The sequence below is a fragment of the Aulonocara stuartgranti genome (genome assembly GCF_965226115.1).
Source record: "Aulonocara stuartgranti genome assembly, chromosome: 8".
NCBI classification, from domain to species: Eukaryota; Metazoa; Chordata; class Actinopteri; order Cichliformes; family Cichlidae; genus Aulonocara; species Aulonocara stuartgranti.
In genome coordinates, this window is record NC_138959.1 from 24544618 (window position 1) to 24558832 (window position 14215).

General features: G+C 42.4%; 2 protein-coding genes and 1 long non-coding RNA gene across 8 annotated transcripts in view; 2 read left to right on the plus strand and 1 right to left on the minus strand.

The window, feature by feature from the left end:
- LOC309712689 overlaps positions 1–14215 on the plus strand; it is a 354596-nt gene that overhangs the window by 176932 nt on the left and 163449 nt on the right. The window lies entirely within an intron of this gene.
- sox8a (SRY-box transcription factor 8a) lies at positions 1363–4880 on the plus strand. The gene is made up of 3 exons (XM_082545117.1): positions 1363–2082; positions 2839–3092; positions 3186–4880. The coding sequence occupies exons 1-3, from the start codon at positions 1673–1675 to the stop codon at positions 3959–3961; spliced, it is 1440 nt and encodes a 479-aa protein (XP_082401243.1). The 5' UTR covers positions 1363–1672; the 3' UTR covers positions 3962–4880.
- Positions 6844–14215, minus strand: part of LOC309712965 (arf-GAP with dual PH domain-containing protein 1) — a 40656-nt gene continuing 33284 nt past the window's right edge. For all 6 annotated transcript variants that reach the window (XM_082544213.1, XM_082544208.1, XM_082544211.1 and 3 more), the window contains 5 exons: positions 10305–10388; positions 10009–10071; positions 8348–8419; positions 8040–8268; positions 6844–7856 (listed from right to left, as the gene is read on the minus strand). In XM_082544213.1, coding sequence (XP_082400339.1) covers positions 7828–7856; positions 8040–8268; positions 8348–8419; positions 10009–10071; positions 10305–10388 — 477 coding nt within the window. In that variant the 3' untranslated portion in view covers positions 6844–7827. The remainder of the gene's footprint in view (positions 7857–8039; positions 8269–8347; positions 8420–10008; positions 10072–10304; positions 10389–14215) is intronic.

A 14215-nucleotide genomic window follows, 5' to 3' on the forward strand; every position in this document is an offset into this window, starting at 1 on the left:
AATAAAAACACTGAACTTTTTGAAATCTGTTGAATCACAGTCTTGTTGACATCCACAGTTTCATCCATCACAGCCTCATCGGGCAAGTTGGGATAATATTTTTAAGCAAACTAACTAATTTGTTGTTTTTATCAATAGGTAAGGAATACAAGTGGAATTTTAGCAGAATAAAGACTCTTGTTTCTATGTTTTTCCTAGCTTTCTCTACACTTTCTTTACTCCGCCTGCAGTCACTCTGGGTCTTACAGTGAAGGTTCACTGAAAATGAACAGAGAGTTGTTCTGAAAGAACACCTTTACACTATGATGAAACATTTCCGTCCTAACAGGAGTGGTTTCCTCCAAACTGACCAAAGGGCATGAGGTGTCTCAAGAACCAACCGAAAGAACTATGGAAGATTTTGGAGCGGCACTGCTCTCCAACGCCACTTTAAAAACACCAAATGAGGGAATATCTTTTGGAAGAATAATGTTCCATCCCTCCAGTAGTTTTCCAGAGACTTGGAGAATCCACACCGAGGTGCACTAAGGCTTCTCTGTGGACGTGTGGTAGCTCAGCTCCTTAGACTGACTTTTCCATTAACTTGTCACCTGCTTGCAGTAAACGATGTTGTTTTGTAAAGTATAAAGAGTAATGAGGTGCTTACCGATACATTTAAAAAGAAAATAACAGCTGAAGAATAAAGAGTAGCTACTGAACAATGAAATAAATCAGTTAGTCATCTGGGAATTAGCTCAGCAATAATAGCTCTAAAAAAGAAAAAGAAATTGAAAGGCAAGCAGTGGAACAGGTTTTCACACCTCATAGAATCCAAAAAAGAGAATAAATGTGCATGCAGTTATTTTTAATAATGGAATACATTTACATTTACTTACTGAAGGTGGTGCTGATGTTTTTTTGTTTTTTTTTTATCAACAACAACTGTGGTATTGGTATCACATCAATATGTAGCCCACTGAACAATGTTAATGTTTTTTGCTTTATTTGTGTGAAAAAAAAATATCTCAGACATGAACTGTAGAAAATATCTGATTCTTTGTGTGTTGCCTATGATGTTTTTAATTTATTGCCTATATCACATTTAAACAAGAGAAGCTTGGCACTTTTATATTCAATTACTTCAAAAAACCCAGTTTCAAAATACATGAAATACATGAAAGTGATTTGATGTGGTAACTAATTATTGTGGAAAGTAGCAATCACAGTGATTTGGTCATTAATATGTGTTCAGAATGATTCATCTCATAAATCATGACATGCTCTCCCCTAGTTAAGCTGGCTTTAAAAGATAAAAGAATCAGAGTCAGTATTAGTATCAGTACTGGCCTTGGATTTACTTGGATACTAAAGTGTGCAGTATCACAGCACTCGACTAACTACTCAGGGGCTCTGAAGAAACTCAAGCTTTGCACAAGCCAATAGGACAAGAGGGGTGGAGTGACATGAGCTCTAAAGTGCTACAAAGAGTAGAATGTAACCGTCCCTCGTCAAAATTTGCCTGGTCCTGGAGGAGGATGTGAGACGGAATGGAAAAATTCAACAGACCAAATCCGGGATTTTGGTTATTTACGCGGGGTTACACTCTTTCTACAAAGTCGCGCGCCTTTACGCAACTAGAGAGCTCTTTGGGATTTTGGAGGGTGGGGGTCAGTAGATCTTTGCAGCACCAAACATGACTGAGGAGAACAAGCCATTGTCACAGCAGGCATGCAGTCCAGTGGGAACCGACGGGTCTGCGTCCCAGCATGGATCGGATTCAGAGTCTCCGGCCTCTCCGGTAAGGCCCGAAGCGAAGGAGGCAGCGCGCCCGCCCGGGATTACGCCAAAACTGGAGAGCTGCTCGGAAGACGAGCGGTTCCCCACCTGCATTCGCGACGCTGTGTCGCAGGTGCTAAAAGGTTACGACTGGTCGCTGGTGCCTGTGCCCAGTCTGGGGGAGAGGGGGCTGAAGAGTAAACCTCACGTGAAACGGCCTATGAACGCGTTCATGGTTTGGGCGCAGGCAGCGCGGAGGAAGCTGGCGGACCAGTATCCACATCTGCACAACGCTGAGCTCAGCAAGACGCTGGGAAAGCTGTGGCGGTGAGTACACCTGAGTTTCATCTGATGAGCACCTGCACAGTACTGAAACACTGCGCTGACTGAACATGACTGATCTCTGGAGTTACAGACTCTGGACTCCTCCATGCATCTGCATTTTTGTAGAATTCAATAGATTTTTTTAAATTACTATGTTACTGTGTGTTTCCCCCCCTTTTTTTTCATTACCACGATTATGTAATGTAAATCTAATATCATGACAGGCCTGTTTTATTCACTGAAACAAACAAAAAGAAGAAAGAATTCCAGTAAAATGAGAGAAAACCTGCAGATTGTGCATAAACAAAGCTATTATGGCGGGAATATCATTTTGTGGTTGTGGTAATACACACTGAGGAACCACTTCATTGTGGCTTTATCTGTACAGTACAAAAAAACAACTGCTAGTTCATTTGTCATGTCTCAGTAACTGTAGATTTTTTAAGAAAAGGAAATATTCATATTCTTTATTTAAGTAAAATAAAGAAGTCCTGCGTTAATGCACTTATGTAAGTAAGTATGTAAGTGGGTATTTCTGTGATGGAGTATTCATATAAAGTAGAATGAAATGGAAAATACACAAAACTGTAACATGTATAGAGTTCTTATGTGATTACTTATGTGAATAACTGTAGTTATTGACATCACTGATGAAAGAAGCAAGGAGTCTGTCAGGTTTTTTTTTTTTTTGGTTTTTTTGCTTCCTGCTGTGTTTGAAATGCCAGCAGTTGTTCTCTGACTTGTCCCTGTCCTCCTCAGACTTCTCTCTGAAACAGAGAAACGTCCCTTTGTTGAGGAGGCCGAGAGGCTGAGGCTGCAGCACAAAAAAGACTACCCAGACTATAAGTACCAGCCTCGGAGACGCAAGAGCAATAAACCGGACCAGGGCGACTGCAGACCTGCGCTGGTCCAACAGCAGCAGCAGAAGCAGGGCTTATATAAAATGGACCCGGGTGTGGCCAGGCTGGCTGGCACAGGGGAAGTGGAGCAGCATTACCATTCAGACAGAACAGGTGATGACACTGTGATACTCGTTTCGTTTCTTTTCCCTTTTTTTAGTTAAATGTGAAAAAGCTGATTAAGGTTCACTTGATTTTGCGTTCCAGGTCAGTCTCACGGGCCTCCAACACCTCCCACCACCCCTAAAACAGACCTGCACATGGGACCCAAACACGAGAACCGTCAGTCTGTGGACACAATGAGCTCCAGCGCTGCTCCTCCTCCCAACCGTCAGAACATCGACTTCAGTAACGTAGACATCTCTGAGCTCAGCACTGACGTCATCGGCACTATCGACGCCTTCGACGTTCACGAGCTCGACCAGTACCTGCCTCCAAACAGCCACGGTGCCACTGTTCTAACCCCGCCAGAAACCAGCAACCCCTCCGGTACTTTCATCCCACCCAGCACCGACTGTCACACTCCCAACATCCAAAATTGGACGTCCAAAATGTCTGGTGGGACTTCCGCTGGAATGCCGCTAACCTCTTCCAATTGTGAGACCGACGGGCTGCACAAGGATGGCGGCCAAAAACCTCAGATTAAAACTGAGCGGATGAGCCCGGGTCACTACAACTCCTCAAGTCCTCCACCACGGTCACACCAACCTGAGTATACATCCCTGGGTTCGGGCATCTGTCCTTCCTCCACCCCTACCACCTCCTCGTCTGCCAACCAGTCAGACTACACCGACCTTCAAAACTCCAGCTTCTACAGCGCTTTCTCTGGTTACCCCGCCAGCCTGTATCAGTACCCATACTTTCATTCCTCCCGCAGGTCTTACACCACCCCACTGATCAACAGCCTGGCCTTGGCACCACCTACTCATAGTCCTCCCTCTGGCTGGGAGCAGCCCATCTATACGACCCTCACCAGGCCTTGAAGAAGACAAAAATATATAGCCATATAGACTGACTTCTAACAGACCAAAATTTTTGAACATTGATGATCATTGCCGGCTGTAACTCACATAGTGTGTCATATATTGCTGCATTTGTTGATTTTCAGGCAAAAAAACTTTAGCGTTTTTGTCCACTTTGAGTACAAACACCTGCAGAGTGACATTTAAACCCGCCCTGGACACCAAAATGTTCCACTGAAATGCCACACTAATGAAATTTCAGCATGAAAGTAGCACCTATTTCAGACAGGGCGTTTTATAACACTTTTCCACACTAAAACTTAAATAGTTTCCTAATTTTTATACACTTTTATTAAAGTCACTTGGAAAGTGACGCGTTTCCAAAGGGCTTCTTATTCCTTCACCAGTAAGAATGTGATTTACATCGACATGACCAGGAGATTGTAACTTTTCTTAATTAGATTAAAAACAGGAGACCTGCAAGCCTTAAAGGCCCACGCCTGCTTAACTGTTTGGTATAGCATGTGTTGCATTTCGTGGTTATGTATAATAGTTGGACAAAATAAAAGATGTTTTGCTGAATTTGTAGTTTACGTAAAAGGAAGTTGTACCTGTGAGCAGGAGTTTTGAAGCCCCTCTTGGTCCTATCAGTTGTTCTCTGCAGACCCGGTCCCTCCTGCTGCTTCATTTCCACTGTGACAGCTGCTCCTGCTGAGTTTCCTGTGAGGAGATTAGTTAATTTCACAGTCCAAGCTGCGGCTGTCCTGTCCGTCAGCCACAAGGTTTGATAGGCGGGACAGCTGTGTGAGGTTTTCACAGAGGCACCGCACAAGAAACACACAAATTATTAAAGAAGAAAGAAATGTGGGTAAAAACAAGTCCTACACTCAATGGCTGTGTAGACCTGCTATACTGACAATAAAAAATAACCAAAAATGAAGCTGAGGTTGTGCTTATTACGTCCATGTAAGGACTGCAGTGCTGTGAAGCCGCAGGTTCACTGAGAATGAATGTTTGCCACATGTTCCAGCCACTCAGTGACCGTGGTATCTTTAGGACAAACACACCCGTTTTTAAACACTTCCTGTGTGGGTCTGAGCCGGCTGCTGCAGCTCAGTGGCTCCCTGTCTCAGCAGTTTACCGTGACAACCCAGGTGCCAACGACAACAAGGGCGCCAGACAGAAGAGACATTGATTTATTCACATGTGCGTACGGCCCTGGAGCCAACGTGCGGACGTTTGTGGAAGAGTGGCGAGATCATCAGGTGACATTTGCACCAACAGACCTTCAGTTAAGTCTTTATTCTGTGGTGAGTGTGCAACTTCACACATGCCAAGCTCCATTTGCTGCTGACCAGTGAGCCCCATCCACTGTAAAACAAACTGAGCTTCTAACATGTCACTTGAAAATTCAGGCTGTTTATTTGAGTTTAAAGGAGGGAACTGAACATCTATCATTTCATTCAGTGATCCCTGTGATGAGTATATGTCTTAAGTAGGTCCACATGAGGGGAATTATGACATTTTGCTTTCTCACTAAGAGAGACATGAGCATATTCACACCACCCTTGGCTCTGGGTATAGTGTTGCATTCGATGGCAACTGTGAAGCTGGGATTTCTGAAGTTCTCCAGAAAAAAAAATAGTGGAAAAAAACAACACCAGAAATTGACTTTCCTACTCAATAACTTTCAAGGTTATTTTTTTTAAGGCATCTACCTCTTTGTATCATTTTTTTCAAATTGGGAACTCAAAAACTAGGCTAACTCTCAAATAGCGTTTGAGCTTCTAATGATTTTAATTAAATATGTCATCAATTAAAAATGTCACTCAAGCTTTTACCAATCGAATAATCAGTTTTGATTTTGTAGTCATGTGATCAGTAACCATATGATATTAAGTGTTCCACTGTTTCAGATGTGTAACAGTCTGGGGTCAAGTAAATGAAGTCCAAGTCACACACCAGCCTAGAGAACAGTCGACAACCATCTCGCAACTATAAGAAAATTGTTGTGCTCCCTGACCGGTTGGCAAGTGGTTGCTGGAGGTTGGTGGTAGTTGCTCTGAAATCGATTCCTATATATTCACACATATCAGTGCAACCACTGGTTGCAAGGAAAAAAATGTGCATTTCCCGCCTGGTTGCTGATTATTTTGGCTGCTAACAGATTGCCACAGTTAGCACGGAAATACACAGGAGCTAGTGAAACTCTAAAAAGTGTGTCATAAGCCAGAAACAAAGACCGTCTGGCTTTAAAGTAAACGTTACTTTGAATGCTCTCTGGTTTGCACGACACATTTTTTAATTCTAAAAAGGATTGGCTAGCATTGTGTTTGTGTTTGCAGATAAGTAAGGGTCTTCCATGCAAACTATGGGCAACTGTGACTAATAACCAAAGCAGAAAGTTTTCACTGAATGACAGCCAGCAACCTTCTGCAACCATTTTCCAAGCGGTCAGAGAATATATGATTATATTATTATATTTTACCTGTGACACCAGAGACACATAAGGATGTGTCGATTTCAATATAAAACTACCTCTCACTCTGACAGTGGTTAACACTGCTGCCTCAGAGCAAGAAGGTCCAGTAGCTGTTCACGATGTGGACTTTGTATGTTTTGTCTGTAAGTTAAGAGAATGGATCTCTAACTCTCTTTCAGTAATTTCCCAGCAGTGTAGTATCCTTCTGGACTAAAGTGTCAGTCTATTTTTTTTGCCATCTGTTTGTACAAACTGCTTCAGTTTACATTAATGTCCCCCACATGCTCGCACATGATTCACATCGCCCTGTGAGCAGTGGCAAGGTTACTTGAAAGCAACAGCAGATGGATCAGTGTGTGGAAAACTGTTGAAAGACAACAGAGAAGAGGGAACACGGAGGACAATCCAAAACACCGGCAGCTCATTTCAGGATCCTTTGTATTGATTTTATAATGAAACAAACTATCACTGTGATTTAAGGATCAACACAACCATGTGTCTTTAAAACAAGATGCAAAGATTAAACGAAACGTCTGTAGAAGTGTCATATAAATTACAATCCTGTCACATTACAATCCTGGAAAGCAGCGATAACCGTCTACGATGACTCAGTATGTTCAACAGTACAAATAAATAAGAGAACATCTGTCAGATTGAGGTTTGAAAGGTAACCCTGCCTGGATGCAGATATGCCACCTCGTGCTGCCGAAACAGCAGAGGTGCTCACTGAGAGATTGTTGTGTGTATGTTTGTGTGTTTCGTATGCATATTTGTTGTTAACAGCACTTTGCAGATTTCAGGTTTACCAGGGTTTTAGTGCGGGAGGTTCAACCTCACAGTGTCCTCAATGAAAAACGTCGCACGCACACAGAATAAGCCACTGTCATCAAAACTGTACATTCAATAAATTAACAATGCATTGTCTTTGTTAAGCAACCAGTGAAATGACTCTAGATTACATAATTACATTAGATTACAGACAGAATGAACCATTCACAAGACAAAAAATTCTGGGTGGGAAGGGGGAGGAGGAGCTTGTTGCAAGGGGAAGGGTCCACATGGCTGAGGAGAGGAGAGGAAAGGGTTTCTGATGTGATAATGTACAACACAAGGTTGGTAAGCGCAAGAGTGATGACATCATCTACCCTTTAGCCTTGGATCACCCCATGAGGGGCCTCGAGTCCCGTTAGAGTTTTAGGCTTCCTACACGAGACAGACTGGAGTCCTGCCGGTGTTTCCTTTCCTTTCTTCGTGTTTTCCCATCTCGGCCCATCCCTAAAACCCCTCGTGACCCATAAGACCCACCCCGCCTCTTCTAGCCATGGTCAGTGGTCGCACGCTGGGGCCGTCTCTGATCTGAATGAGACCGGGCTGGTCCAGTTGAGCGCTTGGTTTCCAGCAGATTTCAAGGCTTGTGTTTGAAATGGGCCTCCACTGCAGGGACACAGAGAAAACGACTTTCAGTAACAGGAAATTCATTTTTTTTTCGTGTTTCGCTTATAGTCCGTATATTATGGTAGGATTTTAAAGCTTTACACATTCCCTTTCCCCCACAACAAAACATGCAAAAAAAAAAAAAAAAAAACATTTTAGGACTCTAATGTTTTACTTAATGACCTGCATACTCCTGTGGCCTCATTGGTCGATTTATGACCCTCTGGAAAGCGGCTATCCAGTCCTGTTGCTCGGCCTCGGTCTCACAGGCAAAGAGGAACTTCCTGTCTGGCGTGACGATGGTGATGCCGTGGTTCCAGTGGTAGCCCTGTGTGGACGGAGGCAAGCCAGCCAGGACAGTGTAGCTGTTCTCCTTGCTGCCGATGAACACCTCCCCGCGGGCGTAGGCATCCTGAGGGACAGAAAGACAAACTAAGCAAGCCACAAATGAAGCAAATCAAAAGGTTGGGTCGATGCAGGGCTCTTCTTACCAGAGGGTCTTTGAAATACATGAGCCGCCTGTCATCCATCGTAAACCACCTCTTCTTGAAGCCCTCAGTGTGCTAACGCAGAGTAAGACAGACAGTACATTTGTTGAAAGGAGGGAGACAAATGCACATTTTTGTCACTTATCATAAGACATGAAGATGAAGTTTTGTTGTAACTTGCAATACTCACTCCTCCCTAAACTCAAAGAAACTGCTTCCAATACAGGTAAAGAAAAACAATCATAATTTTACCACTAGGGAGAAAAAAAGCTCCAAAATTCCAGAATTTCTTCTTTCGTTTTTAGCTTTTATAATACATACTGTATATAAAAGATTACATAGCCACTGTGACTCGAACTATTAGGCTGTCAAGTACCATTTTGTGGAATCAGACGTCAAGATGTCATTAACAATTGTTGGGTCTTACTGAGAAACTGAAAAATGCTGCAGCATCAATCACAAAGTAGCCACGCCCTAAATCATATTCTGATTCGTCGTTTGTTTCACTTTAACAAAGTCACTATCATGCTGTATTAAACCAAACTAGTATCTCAGACTATTTGAGAAAATAAATTGAGCGAGCAGATGACTCCTACACAGCCATACTTCTTCTTGCAACCTATAGACTGTATACAAAGGATGGATGGAGCTTCCTGGTCTGAAAAAGTGAAAGCCATTCTTTCTAATGGTCAACAGGAAGTGACTACAAAAAACTGGGTCTACACAGCTTTGGCAACAAGGGATAAGAACACCAAAGGCAATTAATACCGTGTTTGTTTCAATAAAAGAAATACTGGAGAGAAACTTAATCCAACAATAGCAGGTGTAGTCAGTAGGGTGAGTGGCATGAGAGAGTGCACTAGCGTGTTTTTGGAGCAACCTAAATCCAAATGGGAGAACCAAGCAATAAAGCTCCAAATCTTTTTGGATACAACATGAAGCTTATTTTGTAAACAATGTTCCCGGTTTGATTTTTGGGTGACTCGATTTTATAATTGACAAGTAGCTAGCCTATGAGTGTACACTGTCCCTAAGTTTCTTAGCCTCAAGCACCCTTCACTTATCGGGTCAGGTTTTAATGAAAGTCAAAATTCCAGCTTCACCTGACAACATTAATAAGTATTTTTTTAATATATGCTATGATCAGAGGAGTCGCCCCCTGCTGGTCATTAGAAAGAATGCATTTTAACTCCCTTTCATTTTCAGACTGACAAATTACGCCCATCTTTTATATACAGTTAATGAAATCTGCATTTGTTCCATCACTTTCACTACTGCATTTTCAAACTTACATATTTTCTTAAATAATTAATTACAATTTACAACACAGCTAGCCTTAGCTTTAGGCATTACTCAGACTTAATTAGGTCAGTCTGGTTTATGGTTGTAATGGTTCACAGAATGAGAAAGAAGAACAATAATTGTAATCGCTAATGTTTACTTTTTTTATTGCAGAATTCTGAACAGATTTACTCCCTTGAGCCTCCATAACCTTAAAAATAATTCCAGCAGAAGAAACCAGGAGGCTAAAGGATTAGGAACCAATGCACTACTCTGAACCTGGAGACACTTTGGCCATATTTAGGTCACCTGAACACTGAAACTCAGGTGTAACTGATACTATCATCCTTAGTTCACTATAGAGGGATGACTACAGCACCAACCTTCGGACCCGTTTTCTCCATAAAGCCTTCCTTCATAAAGCTTCGGGTCAGTTTGGGCACCAGCTGGAGCAGCAAATAGACAAAAGAGAATCATGTAAAGACAAAAGAAAAAGCATGCATGAAATATTAAAAACTGCCCTTATTTCAGCATGGACATGTGCAGTGGGATCAGAGGCGTCAAGACTGCCATGCAGTAGAAAAGCATCATGAACAGACACCTCTGAGAATGCTGTTTATTTTTTGAAACTATAAGCTCAGTAACAGTGATGCGCATGCTTAAATCACACCATCCTCACCTCTTCGTCACTCGCTCCCGGGAAGGCAACCTGCAGGTAGTGGAACCTGGCAGCTCTGATAGCATTGAACCAGTCGACCATCTCCTGCAAAGGACAAAAAGCTCTCTCAGTGGAACCATGCCCTGCCACACTTCATATCTTATTCATTCTAATCCGTCATTTCTGTTCTGAGTAAATAAAACAGATTTTGGATGAAGGTATCTGTCACACACAGCAGAATGAATTCCAAGGCGTGCGTTGCTGCGTGGAAGCTGCAGCGCTGTCGATAAATCCGCTACAAAACGTGAGAGTGACAGGGATGCTGAATGAACCCAGTGAACCCTTCCTGTGACAGCAGGCAGGAACTCTAATGCACCAGCAGAGGGAGCAGTGCACCCTTTGTCATTCTTACTCCACCAAATGGCTTTAAAACCTCTCCGTTTCTTCTCTTTCATCTGTTCAGCTTTGATTATGTCTCCCTCTAATTCTGCTTCAGCCCCAAATCCCAGTAACGTAGCAGCAACGTGAGGCTCAGCAGTGTAAAACTCTCAGGAACACACACCGTCAGTTTAAAGGTTGAAGTGCAGAATTGTATTCAGGGAGGAAGTGTAATGATGGACAGCTTATCTTACACATAGCAGGGCTATAAGATGTCAGATATGGTTGTTTGTGTTGTTCAGTAAGCTAACGGTGTTTGTTTGTATCTTTCAGCGTGTAGCTTGATCACTGGGCAACCATAGCTTACGATACCATATTTACTGCAGTGTCTAAGAGCTCTATCACTATCTTACACATTCACAGCCACTTTATTAGGTATACTTGTTCAGCTGCTCATTATTGTATCAACGGTTCAGGCTGGTGATGGTCCTGTAATAGCACACTTTAGGCCCTTTAGTACCAGCTGAGCATCATTTAAATGCCACAGTCCATTTGAGAATTTCTGCTAACCACGTCCATCCCTTGACCTCAGTGTTGCCATCTTCTGATGGCTGCTTTCATGTTAAAAAGCTCAAATCATCTCAAACTGGTTCTTTGAACGTGACACTGAGTTCACTGGACTCTAATGGTCTCAACAGTCACCAGATCTCAAGCCAGCACCTTTGGGATGTGGTGGAGCAGGAGAGTTACATCACTGCGTGCAAACGCTGTGTGATGCTGTCATGTTAGCATGAAACAAAATCACTGAGGAATGTTTGCAGGACTAGATGAATCTACCCCATTAGGAATTAAGGCAAAAGTCCTTCTAATGTGTGCCTAATAAAGTGGCCGGTGAAGGCCTACTGTTGGTCATACAAACAAAAACATTTAAAATGCTCTAACCACTGGATAACTGTATATAGAGGAAGGAGTCACAGAATATGCTCAGTGCCGATATTTTACAGTTTTTCCAAATGATATCTATATGACCAGCAGCAGTGGCAGATCAGGGTGTGGGTGTTGGGCGGAGGGGCGGGTTAGTGTGTGCAGACATTATAGAATAGAATACTTTTATTTGTCAATTTCTTCAAATGTACTTGCCATACAAAGGAATTGAAATTACGTTTCACACTGTCCCATGCGTAGACATTGACAACAATAAGGTGCAGATGCACAACAAAAACAGCCCTAACAATAAAGTAATAAATAGTAATATAATAATATAAATAGTGCTAAAAGAAATACTAAAAATATATATATAGTTGCAGGTGTGTGCAATTGCAATGCAAGTCAGGAATGTTTTCAGTTCTTGGTTCAGAGAGTGTTTCTTTGTTGGAGAGTGTGCGTGGGTGAGGGGGAGTAGAGTCCAATCTGTCTTCCTATACTTCTGCCAATCTGGTGATTCTGCTGGCTACCTTACCATATAAAACACCTTAAGGTGCCTGCTGTTGTGATTTGGAGCTATATAAATAAAGGTCCAGAGAATTCTCATCCATCCATTTACTTTTGTGAGAAGAAAAATGCCTGTCAGGAGCTTTATTGGACTGATCCATTACCTCTGGGAGCGGAAGGGCTACAACACCTGTGAACACACCCTGCACCTTAATAACAATGAACTGGCCTAACCTAAGAGAGCCTGCAAACATTACTCACTATTTGCATGTCCTTAACATTTACTCAGAGTCAGATTCAAATGTTCTGACCCTCAATCAAGCAACAGGTGTGGCTGCATTTTAGGAAGTTGACACTCGACGCTTTTGTCTAAGAACATGGCTTTGATTTTGTATTACAACTGGCATATTTCATCACCTTTGGTATAACAACTGGCTAATCCAGCACTAGCTTCAGCGCTGGTGTCTGTAAGCAGCTATAGCCAGACCAACCAGACAAAACATGATTTCACAACTAGAATGATTCATTACTCCCCAGGACTTGAGGCCTCTTCACGTTTTTCTCTCACTAGGTCTGAAATCCCATAAATATGTGCAGGAGCTTACTGTTGTCATCATTTCAGTATCAAATCATATTAAAATAACAGTTAAAAGTTAAGATTTAATTTGATGTAAATGCTTGTGTTTTAATTAAGGTTAATAAGCCTAGCAGGTGGAGCGCACTCAGTGCATTCTGACTGATTTAATTCATTTCGTGATAACAGGCAAAACTGTAGCGATCACAGCTATTTTCATCTTAATATAGCATCCTGGTTTTTGAACAACTGGCTGCTTCCAGGACTGTGCACAAGTCTAGATTTGCCCCTAATTTCTTTACATTTTGCTTCCAAGGAGGTAAACATTATTGCAATTTTTAAAAAGTGGTGTGAATGTTTTCAGCGCAATATTTTGTTGTTGTTGTTGTTGTTAAGCCACTTAACACTGACTTATGAATCATGCAAGCATAAAAAGCAAAGCTCAAGGAAACGCACGAGTGTTCTTTCGACACAGAACAGACAGCTTAGCAAAGAACTAATTGTATTTTTAGACACTTTGTTTCCAGCAGCCTGTCACTAAAGTGCAGAATTTGTTAAAAAATCTGAAAAATGGCAAAGATAACACAATGGGACAAATATAAAATAGTATAATTAAACCAAGATGATGATTCTCAAAAAGCAATTCGCTGAAAACTTGGAATATCTCATCATGGTGTGGCTTTAAGAAAAATGGACAAAAGAAGAAGTGGCAAACCTAAAACACTATGTTCAGAAGATGACCAGTCTATGAACGTTGTGTCCTGGTTTTTCTCATTGGGCTGTGCAGGTGACCCACATACTGCCTTTACCTTACCATATAAAACACCTTAAGGTGCCTGCTGTTGTGATTTGGATCTATATAAATAAAGGTCCAGAGAATTCTCATTCCCAACGCGTAACATACTGACGATTTATCACAGCCCGAGGCGTCTCATAAGGACGCGGAAGGGTACATTTCGCGTTACTATGAGACGCTCCGGATTGTCAATTGAATCCAATAGAATGGCGTTTGAGGCGGTAACACATGCTTGGAGCAGAGGCTCCAGCCGTCCATTCCAGTCCGAGCCCTAACCCTAACCTTAACCCTATCAGATAGTGTTTTCCAAAGTGATTCATGATCAGAACGCAAAACAAAGGTACATGTACAAATTCATTCATCACCCCTGTTCTCCAGGAACTTCACTGCCTCCGTGTGAAATTCCAGATAGTGTACAAACTTCTTCTGGTCACCTTCAAGGTCCTTCATAACCTCGCTCCTCCCTACCTCTCTTCTGCCCGCTCACTTCGACCCTCGTCTTCTGTTCAGCTTGCTGTGCCTTCTTTCTGCCTCACCGTCATGGTAAGCAGGGCCTTCAGCTGCTCTGCTCCCAGGCTGTGGAACTCTCTACCCCAGGTACAGTGGAACGCCGACTTACGAATACCCCCGAAAAATTCAAGTTACGAAGGCACTGAACGGCAATATTTCTGCCCGTGTTACGGCAAAATGCCCGTGTTATGAAATCTGCTGGCTCTGATTGGCTGAGCCTAGAATGCCTACAATGCCGTCCGA